Source organism: Thrips palmi, unplaced genomic scaffold (assembly GCF_012932325.1).
Source record: "Thrips palmi isolate BJ-2018 unplaced genomic scaffold, TpBJ-2018v1 HiC_scaffold_1, whole genome shotgun sequence".
In the NCBI taxonomy this organism is placed as follows: domain Eukaryota; kingdom Metazoa; phylum Arthropoda; class Insecta; order Thysanoptera; family Thripidae; genus Thrips; species Thrips palmi.
Window position 1 is genome coordinate 10,315,789 of NW_023144620.1, and position 18,830 is coordinate 10,334,618.

The 18,830-nt window shown below is 60.3% G+C and overlaps 1 protein-coding gene across 1 annotated transcript; it reads left to right on the plus strand.

The window, feature by feature from the left end:
• Positions 1 to 180: 180 nt before the first annotated feature.
• LOC117643361 lies at positions 181 to 18,682 on the plus strand (the record flags this gene model as incomplete). Its single annotated transcript, XM_034382246.1, has 12 exons — positions 181 to 378; positions 502 to 719; positions 1,911 to 2,130; positions 5,151 to 6,000; positions 7,044 to 7,507; positions 8,701 to 8,781; positions 12,423 to 12,794; positions 13,156 to 13,314; positions 13,445 to 13,688; positions 14,024 to 14,292; positions 15,767 to 16,043; positions 16,121 to 18,682. Coding segments are annotated over 12 exons (3,546 nt in total), but the record flags the coding sequence as incomplete, so codon positions are not given.
• Positions 18,683 to 18,830: the final 148 nt, after the last annotated feature.

Here is an 18,830-nt window from a genome sequence, read left to right on the forward strand (position 1 = left end):
CGCGGCGGCCCTTGCCCCGTGCGGTGCGGGGGGCAGTCGGCTGAGACGAGCCTCCCCTCGCCCTCCCCTTGCCGCCATAGGCCGCCATAGGCCGCCGGCATGCTGGAGGAGCACGTCGGAGGGTCCGGGGGCGCCGCAGTCCCCGGCGGGGGCCCCGGCGGCGGGGGGCCGGCGGTGCGGTGGGAGGAGGACGACGGCGGGGGGCACCCTGGGCACCCTGGGCACGCCAGCCCCCCGCCGTCGCTGCCCCTCCTCCTGCAACAGCAGCGGCCCCACTCCCGCTCCATGACCTCGCTGCCCCCGGAACCCTTCATGATCATGCGTGCCAAGGCGCTCAACAGGCGCGTCTGCATCAACGTTGGAGGCGTTCGGCACGAGGTGAGTGCGGTCCACGCGGTAGCCGAGTGGCATAGGCTCTGTCTGCGGGGCTGTAGATCGTAAGGTCAAATCCCCAAGGAAGTATTTTTTTTCGAACCGGAGTAAACGGTGTTATCTTTGCAGGTTCTGTGGCGGACGCTAGAGAGGCTGCCCCACACCCGCCTGGGCCGCCTGCGCGACTGCAACACGCACGAGGCCATCACCGAGCTGTGCGATGACTACTCGCTCGTGGACAACGAGTTCTTCTTCGACCGCCACCCGAGATCCTTCTCCTCCATCCTCAACTTCTACCGCACCGGCAAGCTCCATCTCGTGGACGAGATGTGTGTCCTCGCCTTCAGGTGCGCTCGCTAGGCACTAGGTGTTTAGCCTCGTCCAATTGACCCCGACCGCCCCACCTCCAATCCGGTCCATATCCATCTTGGCACGTCGCGCGACGCGCACGCCCTCGGATGCAGCGCGGTACATCACTCCCTCCCGCCGTTTTTTTGCCATCCATCCTCATCCCGGCCGGCGTGCCCGGCGTGCCCGGCGTGCCCGGCGCCACACACCCGACCCGCTGCTCCATGCCAGCCGCACCGCCGCCGCCGCGCTGCCACCAACGACGTGGACCCGGCCGGCGACGTCGCCGTCGACACGTCCCGGATGCCGCCGCGTACTCGCGGGTCCCGACCCGCGCGCACTCCTTCCCGCCGATGATGGACGGCGTGGTGTTCCTCGAGTCCCGGTACCCCGCCTGCCCCGCCGTGCCGGAAGCCGCGTCCCGGGCGCGCCCAAGAAGGCCGCGCCGCAGGTAGCTTTGTCTCGGCGACAGCGCAAGAAACTGCGTCCCGGCGCGTCCCGCCGCGTCCCGCCAACCAGCCGGACGGCCTTCATAACTTTCCCTTTTTTTGGGGCTGATTAGAGTCGAGAGCGCGAGCCAAGTCAAGCCTTTCCCCTTACCCCCACGCCCCGCCCGGCCTTCGGCCTTCGGTCAGCGCTTTCCTGGAGTCTCTGGAGTCCCTGGAGCACTGCCAGGCCTGTCTGCAGCGAGCCCGGACACATTCCCCGCCGTTCCGGCCGGGGCGGCAGAAATGAACCATGGCGCTGTTTTGTCTGCGGAACGCCGAAAGGATTGGGGGAGGGGAGGGGGAGGGGGAGTTAAGCCCCGCGATCAAGAGTGATGGACTCGAGGGAGGAGCCGGGGTAATTGCCGGCCGGATGACGCAGTCCGAGGCAGCCAAGCCCTTCATGAGAAATACCGCGGCCCGTCACACAGTGGGCCAGAAGACCAGCGCAGGCGGACAAAACTCCAGACGCGTTTTGAGCTCCAGAGTCGCTAAATGGGACTCGAACCGAACGTGTGACCCCACCGATGGATTTCTCTCCGAACGAGGAATCCGTTGGTGGGGTCACACGTTCGGTTTGAGTCCACTTCAGTGACTCTGCAGCCCAAAACGCGTGAAGAGTTTTGTCCGCCTGCGCCGGTCTTCTGGCCCACTGTGCATCCTCGTCCCGGTTCGCCATTTAAGAGTGTGCGTGTGTGCCCGCAGTGACGACCTGGAGTACTGGGGCGTGGACGAGCTGTACCTGGAGTCGTGCTGCCAGCACAAGTTCCACCAGCGCAAGGAGCACGTGCACGAGGAGATGCGCAAGGAGGCGGAGAGTCTGCGGCAGCGCGACGAGGAGGAGTGGAGCGAGGGCCAGTGCACGCAGTACCAGCGCTTCCTGTGGGACCTCCTGGAGAAGCCCACCACCTCCATCGCCGCCCGGGTCAGTATCGCTGCGCCGCTACGCCGCTGCGCGCTCCCCGCACCAACCCGTCGCAGACTGTTTATTTTTATTTTTGTATATAAGTAAACGTGCGGGGCGGGGGAATATGAATGGATGCACCGCGGCGCGAACCGGCGACTTCCACACTGAGCAGCACGAGCGCTTCCCACTCGGCTGTGGCGTCGACGTCGACCGCACCCTCGCCTTTTTCTCCACTTTCGACACTGCTGCCCCACTGTGATGATGCGGAGCTTTGTAATGACTGCGATTCGCCTGTTCGCTTGTTGGGAAAACAATTTCACTTACTTTGAAGTGAACGGCCTTTTATGAAAGGCGCTACCTCCCCACCGTGCCCCGGCAGCCCCCGGCCACGCCGCCACGTCACTGCCCCGGCTATTTATGTTTGGCCCCAAGTCGCCACCGTATCGTGTGCAAATGTTTGACCAGCAGTAGGCCGCTTCCGAGCGGGGCATCCCGTCGGGCTGTCCCTCTCCGAGTCCCTCTCCAAGTCCCTCTCCGAGTCCCTCTCCGAGTCCCTCTCCGAGTCCCTCTCCGAGTCCCTCTCCGAGTCCCTCTCCGAGTCCCTCTCCGAGTCCCTCTCCGAGTCCCTCTCCGAGTCCCTCTCCGAGTCCCTCTCCGAGTCCCTCTCCGAGTCCCTCTCCGAGTCCCTCTCCGAGTCCCTCTCCGAGTCCCTCTCCGAGTCCCTCTCCGAGTCCCTCTCCGAGTCCCTCTCCGAGTCCCTCTCCGAGTCCCTCTCCGAGTCCCTCTCCGAGTCCCTCTCCGAGTCCCTCTCCGAGTCCCTCTCCGAGTCCCTCTCGCAGCCACGCGGGATGCCCCGCGAGTGCGAGAGAGAGGGACATCGGTCTGCAGTGCGCGCCTCGCCTTGCGGCGCCTTGCTTCGGCCCCCGGCTTCGACAAACCGTCCCGCTCAAGTGGGAGGCGGGCCGGGCCTTTGTGCATCTGTCCGGAAACAAGGCGCGGTGGGGTGGGGTGGGGGGGGGGGAAGATGCAGAACAAGGAGAGACGAGGTGCTGCGGCTGCGGCCGCCACAGCCCGGCGGACTGGCGGACTACTGGCCTCGCGCTGCGCGCTGCGGGAGCCCCCGTCAGGTCCAGGGTAGGCTGCCCGCTCCGCTGCCGTGCCCCCGAGCTGCCGACGCGCCAGGCGCTCTGCCGCTCTACGCCGTGGACCGTGCGGTGCACCGCCGGGGCGGGCCGCCTGCCCGCCGACTCGCTTGCCGTGTTTCTCTGTTCCCTGCCAAGCTGTTGTGTGCATTTTGGTCCGCTGACTTGGCGGCGAGTGTGTGCGTGTCTGTTTTCCTTTTATTTCCGACGAGCGCAACGCATGGACTGCCGCGGGTTTGCATGTTTTGATTTAACCGCCTGTCCGAACAGTGGAACACGGTCGACGGTTCACGATGTCGCCGTTTCCCGCTGTCCCCGGACCATCTAATCACTGTGAATGGACTGTCGCCTGAAAGCTCTCCTGTCTCTCTCTTGCCGTGTGTTGTTGCGTGTTTCAGCTGGACTCCCCCTCAGCCTTCGGCCTCTTCAGTTAGTCAAAACCTTTCCGAATGGGCACACGCAATGACCAAGCGTTACACGGCGCCACACGGCGCGAGCAAGTCCCCGACCCCGCACTAACGCCCCCGCCGTGACGCCCCCGGTGACGTCATCAGTCGCCAGTGACGTCAGACTGAGGGCGCGCGAGTGCGCGGCCGGGGGCCCCTGATGGTGTTGCTGCGGTATCGATGTTGTTTCGTCCTTTTTACTCCTGTACATACCGTACCGCTTGCGGGCAAACACGCGACACGCTGTACAGCCACGCTTCTCCTATTCTCGACACACACAGACACCACCACACTGTCACACACCAACACTCCCACACTCACACCCTTTTTTCCTGCCTGCTGTGTATGGCGCCCTTCCAGCAGGTCAGACGAACAAACAGCAGTGGCAGCGCGTCGCGGCACGTCGCCCCACCGGAAGCGAATGCCATCCATCATCCGCGGCCGGTCAAGAGTTTTGACACGGCGAGGGCCGAGGAGACGGCCAAGATGAAACAGCACGTGGCGGCCCGGTGTGGCGCTGACCGGGCCCGAAAAAATGTCAAACAACAACAACAGAAAACAAACCAGATGAAGCATGAGTGTGTCATGTGCTGCACGCGGTGTGTCAGAGTGGCTGCTTGAGTCTGCTGCTTTCAACAATGTTTTGGGCTGACCGCTATAACTCTGTCTCTCTGTCTCTCTCGTCCCGCATTGTTGTTGTAACACACCCTTTCGGGTTGTATAAAAAATAACTGTACATTTCCTTCTGCATGCTCTGTGAAATAATGCTACTCGTGAGAAACTCGGGACCGCCTTTAATTCGCGTGTCCCTGGGTACGCGCGGAGGGGAGGGGAGGAGGAAGGGAAAGGGGAGAGGAGGGGTTCCAACTTGAAGAACAGAAGACGCCCTGCGTCCGCCCGTCGCGGCGGTTCGACAGCCACGCCACTGCCACGCCACTGCCACGCCACTGCCACGCCACTGCCACGCCACTGCCACGCCACTGCCACGCGCGGGACGCGGGGCGCGGGGCGCAGGGACGTGAGGTGGCCAAGTTGGAGGGCCCGGTGCCCTCGCGGTGCCCGCTGGCGCCGAACGCCCCCACTCAGCGCCTCGCCGCCCCGCCGCCTCGCCTCGCTCAGCGCGCCTAACGAGTTTAGCTTCCACTTTACTGCGCTGAAAGACCGGAAGATGCACCGACGCAAACTCGGCGAAACAAGTTTCTTTGTTCGCGGAGCCCCGCGGCCCCGCGGCCCGCAGCGCCATCGGTGCGCCCACAGGGGCAGGGCCGCCACATGTGGGCGGCGGGTGGGCGGCGGGCGGCTCGACGGCATGCCTGGCGGTGCGCGACGGAGCCTCGGTCGCTCTCCGCGCCCCGCTCCCGGCCCTGGAGTCCTCCAAGCGGGCCTCCTGGCCGGGCGCGGCGCCGCGAACCGCTGTCCGGGCTCCGTCGCTTACCGTGAGGTGGTGCAGGTGATCGCGGTCGTGTCCATCCTCTTCATCGTGCTGTCCACCATCGCGCTCACGCTCAACACGCTCCCCTCGCTGCAAGTCCACGACGGCACGGCGGGCGGCGTGCAGGACAACCCGCAGCTCGCCATGGTGGAGGCGGTCTGCATCACCTGGTTCACGCTCGAGTACCTGCTGCGCTTCTCCGCCTCCCCGGACAAGTGGAAGTTCTTCAAGGGCGGCCTCAACGTCATCGACCTCCTCGCCATCATGCCTTACTTCGTGTCGCTGTTCCTGCTCGAGACCAACAAGAACGCCACGGACCAGTTCCAAGACGTGCGGCGCGTCGTGCAGATCTTCCGGATCATGAGGATCCTGCGTATCCTGAAGCTGGCGCGCCACTCGACCGGGCTGCAGTCGCTGGGCTTCACGCTGCGCAACTCGTACAAGGAGCTGGGGCTGCTCATGCTGTTCCTCGCCATGGGGGTCCTCATCTTCTCCAGCCTCGCGTACTTCGCCGAGAAGGAGGAGCCGGGCACCAAGTTCCTGTCCATCCCGGAGACCTTCTGGTGGGCGGGCATCACAATGACCACCGTCGGGTACGGCGACATCTACCCCACCACCCCATTAGGCAAGATGATAGGCACCGTGTGTTGCATTTGTGGCGTCCTGGTGATTGCGTTGCCCATTCCCATCATAGTCAACAACTTCGCCGAGTTCTACAAGAACCAGATGCGGCGCGAGAAGGCGCTCAAACGGCGCGAGGCCCTGGAGCGGGCCAAGCGCGAGGGCAGCATCGTGTCCTTCCACCACATCAACCTGAGGGACGCCTTCGCCAAGAGCATGGACCTGATCGACGTCATCGTGGACACAGGTGAGCCAGAGGGAATTGCGATGAGTGCGAGTAAGTATTAAAATGAGATTGGTTGCCACACATCATGAAACTGACGCATTTTTGTTTTGGAAAATTTGAGATTTTCACATTATTTTCTTTGGTTACACACTAACCCAATCCCGGTGTTTCCACTTTCAGACAGTAACCGACGCTTTCTTTCAGAGACACGGGGATTCTCCTGTCCCTCCATGTTTCGCTTGATTAATATCCGCTCAATGGGGAAACTTTGCTTTGCCTTCGCTGCACCAGCGCGCCCTTTGGCAATCTGTCCTCGTGGTGGTGCTCGAGTGCAGGGAGATGGAGCCGGTTACAGTGGGCCAGAGGACCGATACGGAGGTGACGGAAACTCTAGACGACGCGTTTTGAGCTCCGGAGTCGCTAAACAGGACTCGAACCGAACGTGTTACCCCACCAATGGATTCCTCGTTCGGAGAGCAATCCATTGGTAAGGTCACACGTTCGGCTTGCGTCCCATTTAGTGACTCTGGAGCTCAAAACGCGTCCGGATTTTGACCGCCTCCACCGGTCTTCGGGCCCACTGTGGGATGGATCCCCTGGTCGGTGGGCCAGCGGGGAGGGCGGGTCAAGGCAGGACGTCGTCTGCAGTGCGACGCCGTCCTGCCCCGCCGCCCGCCCCCCTCGCTGCCTGTTGCTCCCATAGAGCGTGCTCACAAATTGGCGTATCGGGTTTCCGCCTGCTGGTCTGGCCTGCTGTCCGCAAGCATCCCCTTCCCTTCCTTGGCCAGCCTCGGCCAGCCTTGGCCTGCTCCGGCCAGCCCCCGGCTGCCAAAGGCTGCCAACATCCCCACGACCCACCAATGCCCGGCCACCTGCCTCCCTCCAGGCCGACGGTCGACAGCCGTTCGCCCAGCGGCTTTAAAAAACGATACAAAATACACGAAGACAGCGTGGGATTATTGGAAAAGTACGAGGGGTTGCCGCGGCGGCACGGGGACTCCGGACTCCGCCGCGGAGGTCCCCCTCGGGTTGCCGCCAATGCTCACCGACCTCGTGCTTTGCAGACCTGCGCACGGCGGCCGGCCACACCCTGGCGGAGCACAGCCTGGCGGAGCAGAGCAACTCGGAGGGCGAGGGCCAGAGCCAGGGCCACGGCGAGAAGGTGGCCGAGAAGAGCGTGATGGGGGCCTTGGGGACCATGGGGGCGGCCCAGCCCCTGCTCGTCGACCTGCCCCTCTCGTCCACCGCGCAGCTCATGGCGCCCATGGCGGCCGCCCCCGCCGCCGCGCCCTTGGTCGCCACGGCTCACTACGGCCTGCCTGCCGCCGCACAGACCAACGCGGCCCACCATGGGCAGGCCGCCCACCAGGCCGCGCACCAGGCCGCCCACCAGGCCGCCCACCAGGCCGCCCACCAGGCCGCCCACCAGGCCGACTGCCAGAGCAACCACCACTGCAGCCTGACCATGGACCAGGACGACGCGGACGAGAGGGCGCCGCTCACCGCCTCCCAAGCGGGCAGTCTGCCGGTGAGTGTCAGTGTCGCCCTTCTGTTGCGCAGCCGAAAAAGTCGCCCGACGAAATGTTCCCCAAATAACGCTGTGTTCCCCCTCCTTCTTCTTGCGCCTCCGTTGTGCGTTTTTTCCGGCTTGGCGTGGGCGCTCCCTCGCCCTCTTGCGTCTGTCAGCCGCCGGAGGGCGCCTCGCCTCACGTGTGTAGCTCGGGCGTTCCGGCCGGGAAAAAAAGGCGTTCGATGCGGGAGATTGACAGCCGCTAAATGGCCACTCGTTTTCCTTGTGCAGCGGAGCAGCGGACCTGTTGAGCGATATGCTTGTCCAGGCGGGGCCAGGCTGGGCCGGGCGCGGCGGGGAGGCGCGGAGGGACGCGCTTGAGTCGCCGCGCGGCTACAGAGAAAGCGCTCTCTGCTTTCTTTTATTCGGGCCTTCGGCTTTCGCCGCTCTCGCCCTTCGACGCTGCCGCCCCTCCGCGTCCCCACGGCCTTACACTGCCGTGACCTCCCACCTGTGGACACCCAATAAAACCTTTTTACTGCGCTGCCAGCCTCTCACGCCGCCACGCTGTAAGGCGTTCGCGGTTCGCCGCATCCCCGCTCGGCGTTCGCGGCTTCGAATACCAGCGCCGGCGGTTCCGCCACTTTGTTTTTCGCGCTGCGGCTTCGACCACCGCCACGCACTTGGGGTGCTTGCCCCGCGCGCCTTAGTTTGGCGCGCGGTCGCCGAAAGGTGGCTGAACAGGGCTTTCCGCGGCCGCCAACTTCGGGGCAAACGAGCGGCAGGGCCTGCGGGAGGGGTGGGGGGCGTCAAACTACCTACTCGGCTTGCGCGCGGCGTAAGCGCGTCCTGCGAGTGCAGCCAAGGCAGCCAACGGCAGCCAACGGCAGCCAAGTTAGGCCGAGACTTTGCGGTGCTGCGGCGCTGCGGACCCCAAGTTGGCAGCCCTGCTTTGCTTCGACGGCCTCCCGGACCGTCCCGGCGTCCTGGGCCCATCGGCTGACCTCACGTCGCCGGGCCGCCTCCCGCCTCCCAAGCAGCTCTTTCCATCTTTTTCGATCTTTTCCATCCGCCCGGATCAAAATTGGACGAGAAACGGCGACTCTGAAACGAGACCCCTCACCCTGAATCCAGCTCGGCCCCTTGTTCTGACAACAGTGTCTCATATTCTTTCCGTGCCTCTCTCTTATTTTTAACTTTCTCCTCAACAGGATGACAGCAAAGACAGCAAGAAATTCGACAAAGTTGACGAATTCCCCAGTGAGTTCGAATGTTGCTTTTGCACCACCAAGGTAGAGTCTGAGTTACATTCGATCCAAACAAAGTCTGTGTCGTGATCGTGTCCGTGTGTGTGCACTGCAAGCCGTAGTTTTGTCTTTGCCCGCACTGCCGTGGGCGCGCCAGTGCCGGGCCACGGGAGCCTCAGGGTGTAACGTTTCCTTGGTCCGGCCCGGGGAAGGGAAACTCCCCGGAGTATAACTGAAATTGCGGCGCTAGGCCCATTGATCCCGTGGGAGACTTTGGGAGGCCAGCCTTTAATGGTCCAAACCAAGGTCCAAACTAAACTTGCAAGTTGCCTCATTAAGGGGGGCCAGGCCACTGCCAGGCTCCACCACGCCGCCCCACGCCCCGCCGTGTGGTGGGCCGCACTTGCCGCCGCTGTTTTAAAACCCCATTTGGAAACAAAAACAAAACTAAATTATTCCGTCTTCGTAAAAACCACAGAAAAAGAAAACAATGGCTGTTTCCGATTCGAGCAGTGGCCCTGGCGGCGCCCTGGCGCGCGCACAGCGCTATCAAAGAGGAGCGCTGCTTGAGAATGATGTAGCTTTCCTTTCTGCCCGCTACACTGCAGAATGTCCGTAGTGCATGCGTCTGTGTCGCACCAGTAGAAAACTTCAACACCTGCTTTGTGTTTTTTGTGAGTAGAAATGTAGTGCCCCCTGCAACTGTGTCCGAGACAGGCAGCCGCAGCGTGGAGTCGGTTGGGTTGCCTCCCTCCCGGGCGAGGCGAGGCGAGGCGCGGCGTCCGGGCTCCACGACGGCGTCCTCGCGCCGGGTCGCCCTGCTGGCACACTGCTGCACGCCGAGATAAAGTCATTGCTCCCCGCGACTCTGCGACTGCGCGGCGTCTGCGCGGCCGATCGCGATACGCCGAATGAAACCGGGCACCGTTTCGCGCTCTCCCTCCCGCCTCTCGCCCCCGCGACGTCGCGCTGTGTGTGGGTGTGTCTGTGTGCGCTTCGTGTGGGTGTGTTGAACCAAGGGCGCATGTGTGTGTGGGCGTGTGTTTACGTGTGAGGGCGCTTGCTTTCGGTGCCTGGCGGTCAATGTCAATATTCTGGGGGGAAAGAACGTATGAAATGGAGTCCCTATCGCCGGCTGTCGATATGCAATTGGATTCGGAATAAACCAATAACCAGAAAACCAATCTGCTTCGGTGTGAGTGGCATCGCTTGACAATGCTGGGCCGCTCTCTGTTTTCGTCTGCCGCCAGTCTTTCCCTATCGCTGTCCTCTGTGTGACTTATAATTGGCCTTGGAGTGACTCACGCCTACCATGTCCTGTTCGTGAGAGAGAGTGAGTGTGTGTGTGTGTGTGTGTGTGTGTGTGTGTGTGTGAGTGAGTGTGCGCGAGATTGCGAGAGTGAGAGAGAGGGGATGAGACCCAGTCGTGTGATGCAATGTGCAGGCCTCGGCGAGACGGAAAATGGACGCCCCCCAGGGCCCCAGGGCAGGGCCGAAGGCAGGCCCCAGGGCAGGCCCCAAGGCAGACCCCAAGACGGTCCCCAAGAGCCCCCGCACCCCCCGAGGGTGCACAGGCGGCGTGGCAGCACGAACCAACTCTGTGTAGCGGAATGACCCGCAGGTGAGTCCACCCACCAGGGCATGGGAACGAGACACAAGTTTTTCCGGCAGGGCGGCACCCTCGCCACCGCGGTGCACCGCCACCGACCGCCACCCTCGCCGCGCCCCGGTCGTTTCCCGCCAGCCGCGCCGGCAACGGCGGCAACCCTATCCGGCGGTCGGCGCGTCCGGACGGCGTGATGCCGCCTGACGCCGCGTGAGCCTCGAGAAATATCGCGTGATCCCAAAGTAGGTCCCACCCTTTAATCCGGGGACCGGGGCCCCCGGCGGGGCGGGGCGGGGCGGGGCGGGGCGTGGCCCCCGTGGTCCCGGCCGGCAGCGCGGCCACACCCTTCCGACGGCTACCCCGCCCCGCCCCGCCCCGCCCCGGCAGCCACGTGACGAGAACGCCCTGCCTGCGCACTCCACGTGCCGCGTCACGATCGCAGGTGCGTGCGGGTTGCAGGCCCCGGAGACACTGACGCTGCAGTCGCCCGATGAACACTTTGGCGGTCGAAAGCGTCGGGGCGCCGCCACGTGACCGCCACGTGCCCGCGTGCCAGAGGCAGCCAGAGGCAGCCATTGGCAGCCAGAGAGGCTCGAGGGGCTCAACCTGTCAAACGCCTCACACCAGAGCCTCTCAACGGCGACGGCCGCTGAAGGCTTCGGCTTCGGCGCGTCCATGCCGTTTCCCACGTAGCACCGCGTACACCGCGCAGCCGCGCAGCGCCTCATTGGCCGTCCTGGCGTCCCTCCGCGGCCGCGGCCACTATCGCGACGCCGTGCGGCGCCAGTTAGCGCCACCCCTCCCCTTCGCTTCGAGTGCCCACACACGGCCTCGCAGAGGAACGAATTTCGCCGACGAGCACGTCGGGAGGCAGCGTACCCGGAAACTTACGGGCCCCACTGTAAATCCCAGACGAGCTGAGCCCCGCGCGATACGGCAGTACGGCTGCTGCTACTCCAAATCGTGACGTGACACACTTGCAGGCCAGCTCCTGATATCGGTTGCGAACCGGGTAGGTGCGACGACTCGTGTCCTGTCCGGACTTTCGACTTTCGAGTGGTTGGGGTGCCGCTCCTGGGTGTTGCCCCAGGCCGGCCCAGGGCCCAGCCCGGCCTGGCGACGCGGCGACCGCCACCACCTTGCCGCGACCTTTCGGAACGCAATGGACGCCGTGGGTCCGGCGCACAAGAGTCGCTGAACAGGACTAGAACCGAGCGTGTGACCCCCACCAATGGATTCCTCACTCGGAGAGCAATCCAGTGATGGGGTCACATGTTTGGTTTGAGTCCCATTTAGCGACTCTGCAGCTCAAAACGCGCCTGGGACTTTGTCCGACTTTGTCCGCCTCCGCTGGTCTTCTGGCCCACTGTGCGCAGACCTCCCCTCTTTACGGTGCACTTCCCAGCTTACGGTCTGCGAAGAGCGCTCTGGTACAACGAGTGCAGGCCTATCCTGTATCTCCGACGTGCGTGCAGACACGAACCCTATCTCATTACTGCTGCGGCGTCGAACTAATCGCGTAAACACACCTTTAGTGTCGTAGAATTAAGTACGTCGTTGAAAATGGCCACCGAATAGGATCGGCGGCACTGACAGTCCCGAGACGTTCCGAAACGATGGATTCCGCACCGAAGTAATTCAGACAACCAGGTTGGTTCGACAGTCAGTACCACGCTTATTCTATGCAACCGTTCGTAGAAAAGTCGAAAGAAAAGATTTGCCTCGACTCCTGTACTGGTAGAACTTGCATGTCTCCCATCAGCCCTGATGCAATATGCATCGTAAAAGCTAGGCTTTCCGGACAGACACCCATCCAGTAGGTTTGCAGCTCTTATCTTAGTTTGGTCGGGATCATTAGTGGCGTTTCACTTTTCACACCTACACGGTACACAGTAGTCACTAACGAGTAACAATACTTAGCTGCTTGAAATACTGTATTAGACACCATATCCACCGTGTTAGTTGTGATTTTACTACATTGTCTGGTTATTCACTTTGTAAATTAAAATGTGGAATTTAACCGCTTCCATTGTGTACCGGTTTCATTCGCACCTCACGTTGCATCCCTCGCTGTGTCCAGAACCTCAAGGAACACTGCGACGCCGAGGGCCTGATGTGTCTGCCTACGAGCGACTACAAGAACCCCGTGTGCCTTGAGATGAGGCTCCTCAGCTCGGGCGGCGTCGACCTGCTGGACGGCTCCAACGACCTCGTCTTCATGGACGACAACATGCTGCTGGAGCAGCCGGACGGCAACGCCAACAACACCGGCCCCTTCACCGTCAGCAACAACAATAACAACAACAACGGCTTCGACGTGGGCAGCGTGGACAGCTCCGGCACCTACGTGTCGTGCCAGACGCAGCCCTTCTTCTCGCAGGGCGACCTCACCGACGACCTGATGGGCGACTCCAACCTGTACGTCAACCCCATGCAGGGCGCCGACAGCGTGGTGAGTGCCAGGCCAGACCGCCAGGGCCGCGGACGAAAAGCGTCCCGCTGCGCCACGGACGGACCACAGTGGGCCAGAAGACCGGCGGAGGCGGCCAAAAATCTAGACGCGTTTTGAGCTCTAGAGTCGCTAAATGGGACTTGAACCGAACGTGTGACCCCACCAATGGATTGCTCTCCGAACGAGGAATCCATTGGTGGGGTAACACGTTCGGTTCGAGTCCCATTTAGCGACTCTGCAGCTCAAAACGCGCCGAGAGTTTTGTCCGCCTCGCCGGTCTTCTGGCCCACTCTGCGGACCACGACGTTGGCCCCACACTGTTGGCGCTATGCCGCTGACCTACACCGTTAATGGTCTGCAGGTGCGCGGGGTCCGGAAGAGCGCCTCCGGGGACACGGCGCTGCGGTCCGCGGTGGCGGCGGCCTCCATGGACGACGCGGACCCCCGCTTCTCCTCGAGGGGCTCCAGGACCTCGCTGGGCGACAGCCCCCGCCAGCAGCGGAAGGCGCGCTTCCAGCAGGTGAGCCCCCCAGCCCCCCAGCCCAGCCAGGCCCTTTTGAATAATGCAAGTTCTTCCGCCCGCATCCCGGTCGCGTGGCCGTAGCGGCCGTGGCGCCGTCCGAGAATCTCGCAACGAAATCACGTTCCAGAGCGGCAAGGGAGGGCGCGGCAAGGCGCGCTTCGACGTCCAGGGCAAGCAGACCTCCTCGCTGGACGGCGGCGAGTCGCTCGAGTCCCTGGAGACCAACAGCAAGACGGGTCGCGGTGGCGGCAGTGCGGGCAGTGCGGGCAGTGCGGGCGCCAGCAACACCAGCAGCTTCCGTCGCCCGTCGTTCCTGCCGCCGAAGGGGCTGGCGTCGTCCGCCACCAAGATCATCAACCACCACCTGTTCGGTGAGTGCGCGGCGCGCGGCCAGGCCAAGGGCCAGGCCCACCCCTGTACATAATTGGCAGTTCCTTCGGCCGAGGCCATGGGGTACATGGAGTAGCTGTGGTAACACTTTAGCCCAGTCAGCCGCGATTCGGTTGAAGTGTCGCGGGTGCATTGCACGGTAGAGTCGAGTATGTTTTGTTTGAAGTACTGTAAAGCAGGTTACTTCCTTGCTCGGTTCTTGTTAGCGTACTTTAACCAGTGTAGAGGAGAGTAGACCGACTACCTAGCTAACGACACATAGAAGGTTGAGGCAGCCAGGATGTCGACACAGAACTGATGTTGGGTTGGGCTGCAGGGAAGAACGGCGGCAGCAAGTCGTCCCTGTCGGCCGAGTCCACGGAGCGGCCCGGCGGCGCGGCCGGCAACGGGGCGTGCTCCACGCCGGAGCCGCAGCGGCGCAGCAAGTCCATCCTCAAGAAGGCGGTGGACGGGGGCGGCAGGGGGTCGGCCGGGGGCAGGGGCGGCTCGGCGGACCCGGAAACGGAGCAGCTCATCTCGGACTCGGTCAGCCTGGACAGCGAGTGCTCGCCCGCGCGGCGGCCCAACGTCCACTCCTCGCCGGCGGTAAGCATGCAGTGCGGCGGCACGGCGGGCGGCCAAGGCCAGCCCGCGCCTCGCAAGCTCCTCTCCAGCCACAAGTTTACTTTACTTTCATTTTCCATTTCATTCCACTTGAAATCTCATGGTGCGTCCCGTCTGAGGGGTGCGGTGTTTGAAAGACAGCGCGTAGGCATCAAGGCTCCCGGCGTAGCATGACTAGACCGTCCACGCGAGGGGACGCGAGGCCTCCCCCACCCAAGGTGGACATGACAGTTTTGGACCGAGTTGACTTTTCATGTGCTGCCCTTTATAGGTTTGACGAATGCATTCCGCTGTCCTCCAATTCCTCTGAGGTCCTGAGAGGTGAGCCATCACACGATGCAACGTGGCCTTTTGCTTTGCGGGTGGAGAGACAACGCGCGGTCGCTTTCAGTGTGTGTAAAAAAACGAAACAAAGAAAGCAGGAAAGCAAGCCATGGAGCCACTACAGCAACAAACGGGCTTCGCTTTGCACTCATATGTCGGCATCAAGTCTTTGCCGGGCTTCGCCTTGGGCTTCGCCGGGCTTTGCGCTGCGAGTCCTGAAGGCCCTGAAGGAGAAAGTGGTTACTGGGCGGCGCGTCCTGGGAGTCCTGCCCGTCTATCGCCTCCTTCCTCTTGTAATCTCTCGGCTATCTGGGAGACGCAAAAAATTAAATTAAAAGAAAAGGAGCGATGCTTATCGGCACGCCACTGTGTGCCTGTCGGGACATTGCATTCCACTGCAGACTGCAACAATGTCCCTCAATGTTCCCGCGCTGCCTGATGTACTCGCCGCAGACAAGCTGCTGTCAAATGAGCTTCAAAACGTCATTTTGCCTTTGTGTGTGTGTGTGTGTATGTGTGTGTCTAACTCACTATTCGTCTTCTAACACCACGTCGTGCCTGGAACAAACCGGAGGCATGTACTACTGACTCGATTCCATAGTTCACCTTGTATAGTTTAGTGTAACAAAAACTGTATACAGTACAGTAGGACCTTTTTTCGATACAGAGTAATAGTCGTAAATACAGTACTTGTAAAGATAAAATTACAGTAGGCTACGATGGATTCTAGAATACAGTCTCATATTATTTGGTTGTACACAGAGACGCTTAGTATAGAAAACGGTAGCATCCATAATTTCAAACGTTGGTAGTTACTTACATGACTTACTTTATTTTACGTATCCTTTTGTTCTGATGCACATTAAATATCTGATAGATGACAAAGGTCATGAGGGGCCATCACAATATCCTAGTGGGTAGGCAGTCGCGTGCAGCTTACCACGTCGTTTCATGAAGTCCGTTGGCAAAAAAACAGCAACACACAATTCAATTTTTATGTGGACCTGTCAAAAGTGGTTAATGGTCTTTGGTTTGTTTCTATCGACGTACACAAAAACACGGACCCCCTGCACCCCACTCTCCCTTTCTGTTATTGAATTTTCATGAACCCTGGACTGCCTCTTTTGCACAGCCGACGACGTCCTCCAAGCCGACACCCATCATCAAGGCGACGACCACGTCCGTGACGCCGACGCCGCGCCCGGGGACAGCGCCGAGCCGACTGGACAGCCGGACGGACAGCCGGGCGGAAGGCGGGCAGGACGACGGGCCCGCCGTGGTGGGCCGCGCGGCCATGTCCGCCAGGCACCTCAAGGCCGTGTTCCTGGAGAGCGGGCCCGGCGCGGTGGCCGTCTCGGCCGTCTCAGGCGCCGGCCCGGGCGCCGCCACCACCTCCAGCGCATTACTAGGTAATCCCGATTCTCTTGGCGGCGTTGCTCGCGAACATTGAGTGCGGATCTGAACGACCGACCGTCCCGGCCGGCAGGTGACGGCGTGCGTCGCGGCTCGTCCCTGGAGGACCACTCCGACGCGGAGCAGTCCACGACGGAGGAGACTCGGCTGCTGCGACGCCACCAGTCCGAGCAGGCCAGGCCGACGAGGGCCGACGGGGAGGCGGGGGCGTCCAGGGCGTCCAGGGCGGCGCCGGCCGCGCTCACCAGGCACCTACACCAGTCGTAGCGAGTCGGAGCCACCGCCTCCACGGCCTCCACGGCCACCCCGGCCTACGACCCAGTGGCTGGGCCTCCACGAGGAACCTCTGATTGTGTTGGCAGCGCGGCCAGCGCTGTCATCCCCCGACTGTCTCATCGTGTGCCCCCTGCAGAGGGATCCAGTGCTGTAAATATTATTCGGACACATAAGAGAAACGTAAACCTAATTGAATTGTTTAAAACGCATATTGCCTGCCCAGAGTTATCATTACGATGCTACGTTGTACATATATATTTTCCGTTTTTATTACCGTTTTTTTTGTAAGTAGGCGAACTTGTTTGCTCAAAGATGTTTGTGAATATTGATAAGTAGGCTCAGGCGACTAAATAGGCACACACTAGCGCGAGTGTGCGACGCGTGCAAAATGCGTGCAATGCGTGCTATGCGTGCTATGGCAATAAGTACGTCGAGTGAGAGCATCGTTTCTTCCGCAAGGCCCAAAACAAAAGTACCTCGCCATTCTCGTCAGGATTTGAACCCATGACAATCACGAGAGAGGCGCGTTTCTGCCGCCACGCGGGTTGACGTGCGGGACGGCGTTCCGTCGTCCTTTTTGTTCCGTTTGTGTGGCATCTGCACTTGACTCACAACGATGGGCGTTAGCGCCCCCAACGACAGGCTGACCAAGCCACGCCAGCCTGCGCCAGCCTGCGCCAGCCCCCGAGCGTCATCCTCCGGGAGCCCCTGAGGGGTAGGCAACCCCGCACGCAGTTGCGCGCTCGCGTTGCCTACCTCCCATTACCATTACCATTAAGGGCTAGACCACACATGATCGTATGTCATTTCGGGCCAAGCCAACCCACAGATTGGCCTGGCCGTGGACTGGGCGGGGCTGGGCTGGGCTGGCCGTCGGCCTGGCGTCGGCATGCCGTCCGCTTGCACCGGACACGCCAGGCCGTTCAACTATCTGTTAGGAAAGAAAAGAAACGAAATTCTAAACGTGTAACCGCGAACCCCTCTGGCCTCTCTTCCAGGAGGACTGACTTACTTTCTTGGAAACTGTGTCGCAGTGGAGGGAGAAAATGAGCAATTTTGTAGTATGAAATTTTAAGCTATGTTTATATATTTAATTCATAGTCGATGATGCGATCCGCATTAGGGCCTACCAACCCTTTGCAGAACAGAATGTTTAGTTTATTTTAATGCTGTGATGTGATAAAAATTTATGTGAATATTTTCAATTACAAAGAGAATTACGAGCCTGTTTTGAGCAAATGTTTTTCCTATTAATAAGTTTTGTTGTCGTTATTGCACAATGTTGATTCTCTTTTAGACGGTTTTTGTGAAAGAATGTTTTATTTACGGATAAAATACCTTCCCGAGATGTGCGATAATTCTGTCTGTGCGACTGTCTGCAGCGTCTTCATAATGATGTAGTTCCGCCAAACTGGGAAAAAGAAATATCGAATGTGAGCTCACATTGTCCAACACTTTTACGCCATTGGAAAAACAAAACATTCCTCTTCAAAGTTTGCAAAGGTGCACTACTTTTGAATCGCCGAGTGCATTTCCAGGCGAGGCCCCGCTCAATGTAACCCCTAGTCGTGCAACTGTTTGCAACTGTTCGCTCTTTCATCGCGACACTTGCGCGGGACAAAAGCCGTGTCGGCGGGGACGCCACTTGCATTGTGGGACCACAACGTAGAGCCCACCGAACCTGTTCGCTGTCTGCGTGCAATTTTGGCTGGGGAATTCCCTGGTGGCCGACCACCGCACCGCCAGGCCCGGCCAGGCCCCGTAGGCCGTAGGGACGAGGCAGGGGAATCAGCTTCCGCTTGGTCCTGATCGTCGTTTTTGTTGTCAATTAATCTATTCGCTTGAGTTAGGCTACGTGGCACGAGCATATCTAAACGTACTTTATCATTCGCATCGATTCACTATTCTCTATCTCTGTTCGATCTTCACGTGTCTCTATAGTTTACTCCTTGCAATCATTCTAAACTTTTGCTTCGTGTCTTTAGCATTGAGGCTACTAGAGAATTGGCTTTACTTACGCACAACAAGTGCACATGACTGAAAGCAGTTGAATATTTAGTCTAATACATTTAAGAAACTATTATCTTCACAGGTAATGTCCATGTTCCCGTCGATACTAAACTCAGACTTATTTTGATATGTTTCGAATTACCACGCTCCAGGTATAGCATAATTGTTAACTAAAGCTTCAACGTGAGAAAGGCGTGCTTCTATTAAGTAGGCCCGTACCTGGGAAGCTCTTAAAGGACGCGAAATTCGGCCAGACCATTTGATTTAATGTGTAGTCACGGAACGAACAGCGTCCGGAAAGAGTAAAATTTGGCATTTCCATCAGAGTAGGTAAAACTATTGAAAAAAACAGTCAGCCGCGCACCCATGGCGCTGAAAGGAACACACTGCAATCATCTGCGTAGAATTTGACAACTCCAAACAGCGACATTCCGGAATGTGCCAAAACCAAAGAATTATCAAACTCCGCTTAGCAAAGTAACATCCGCCCACAATGG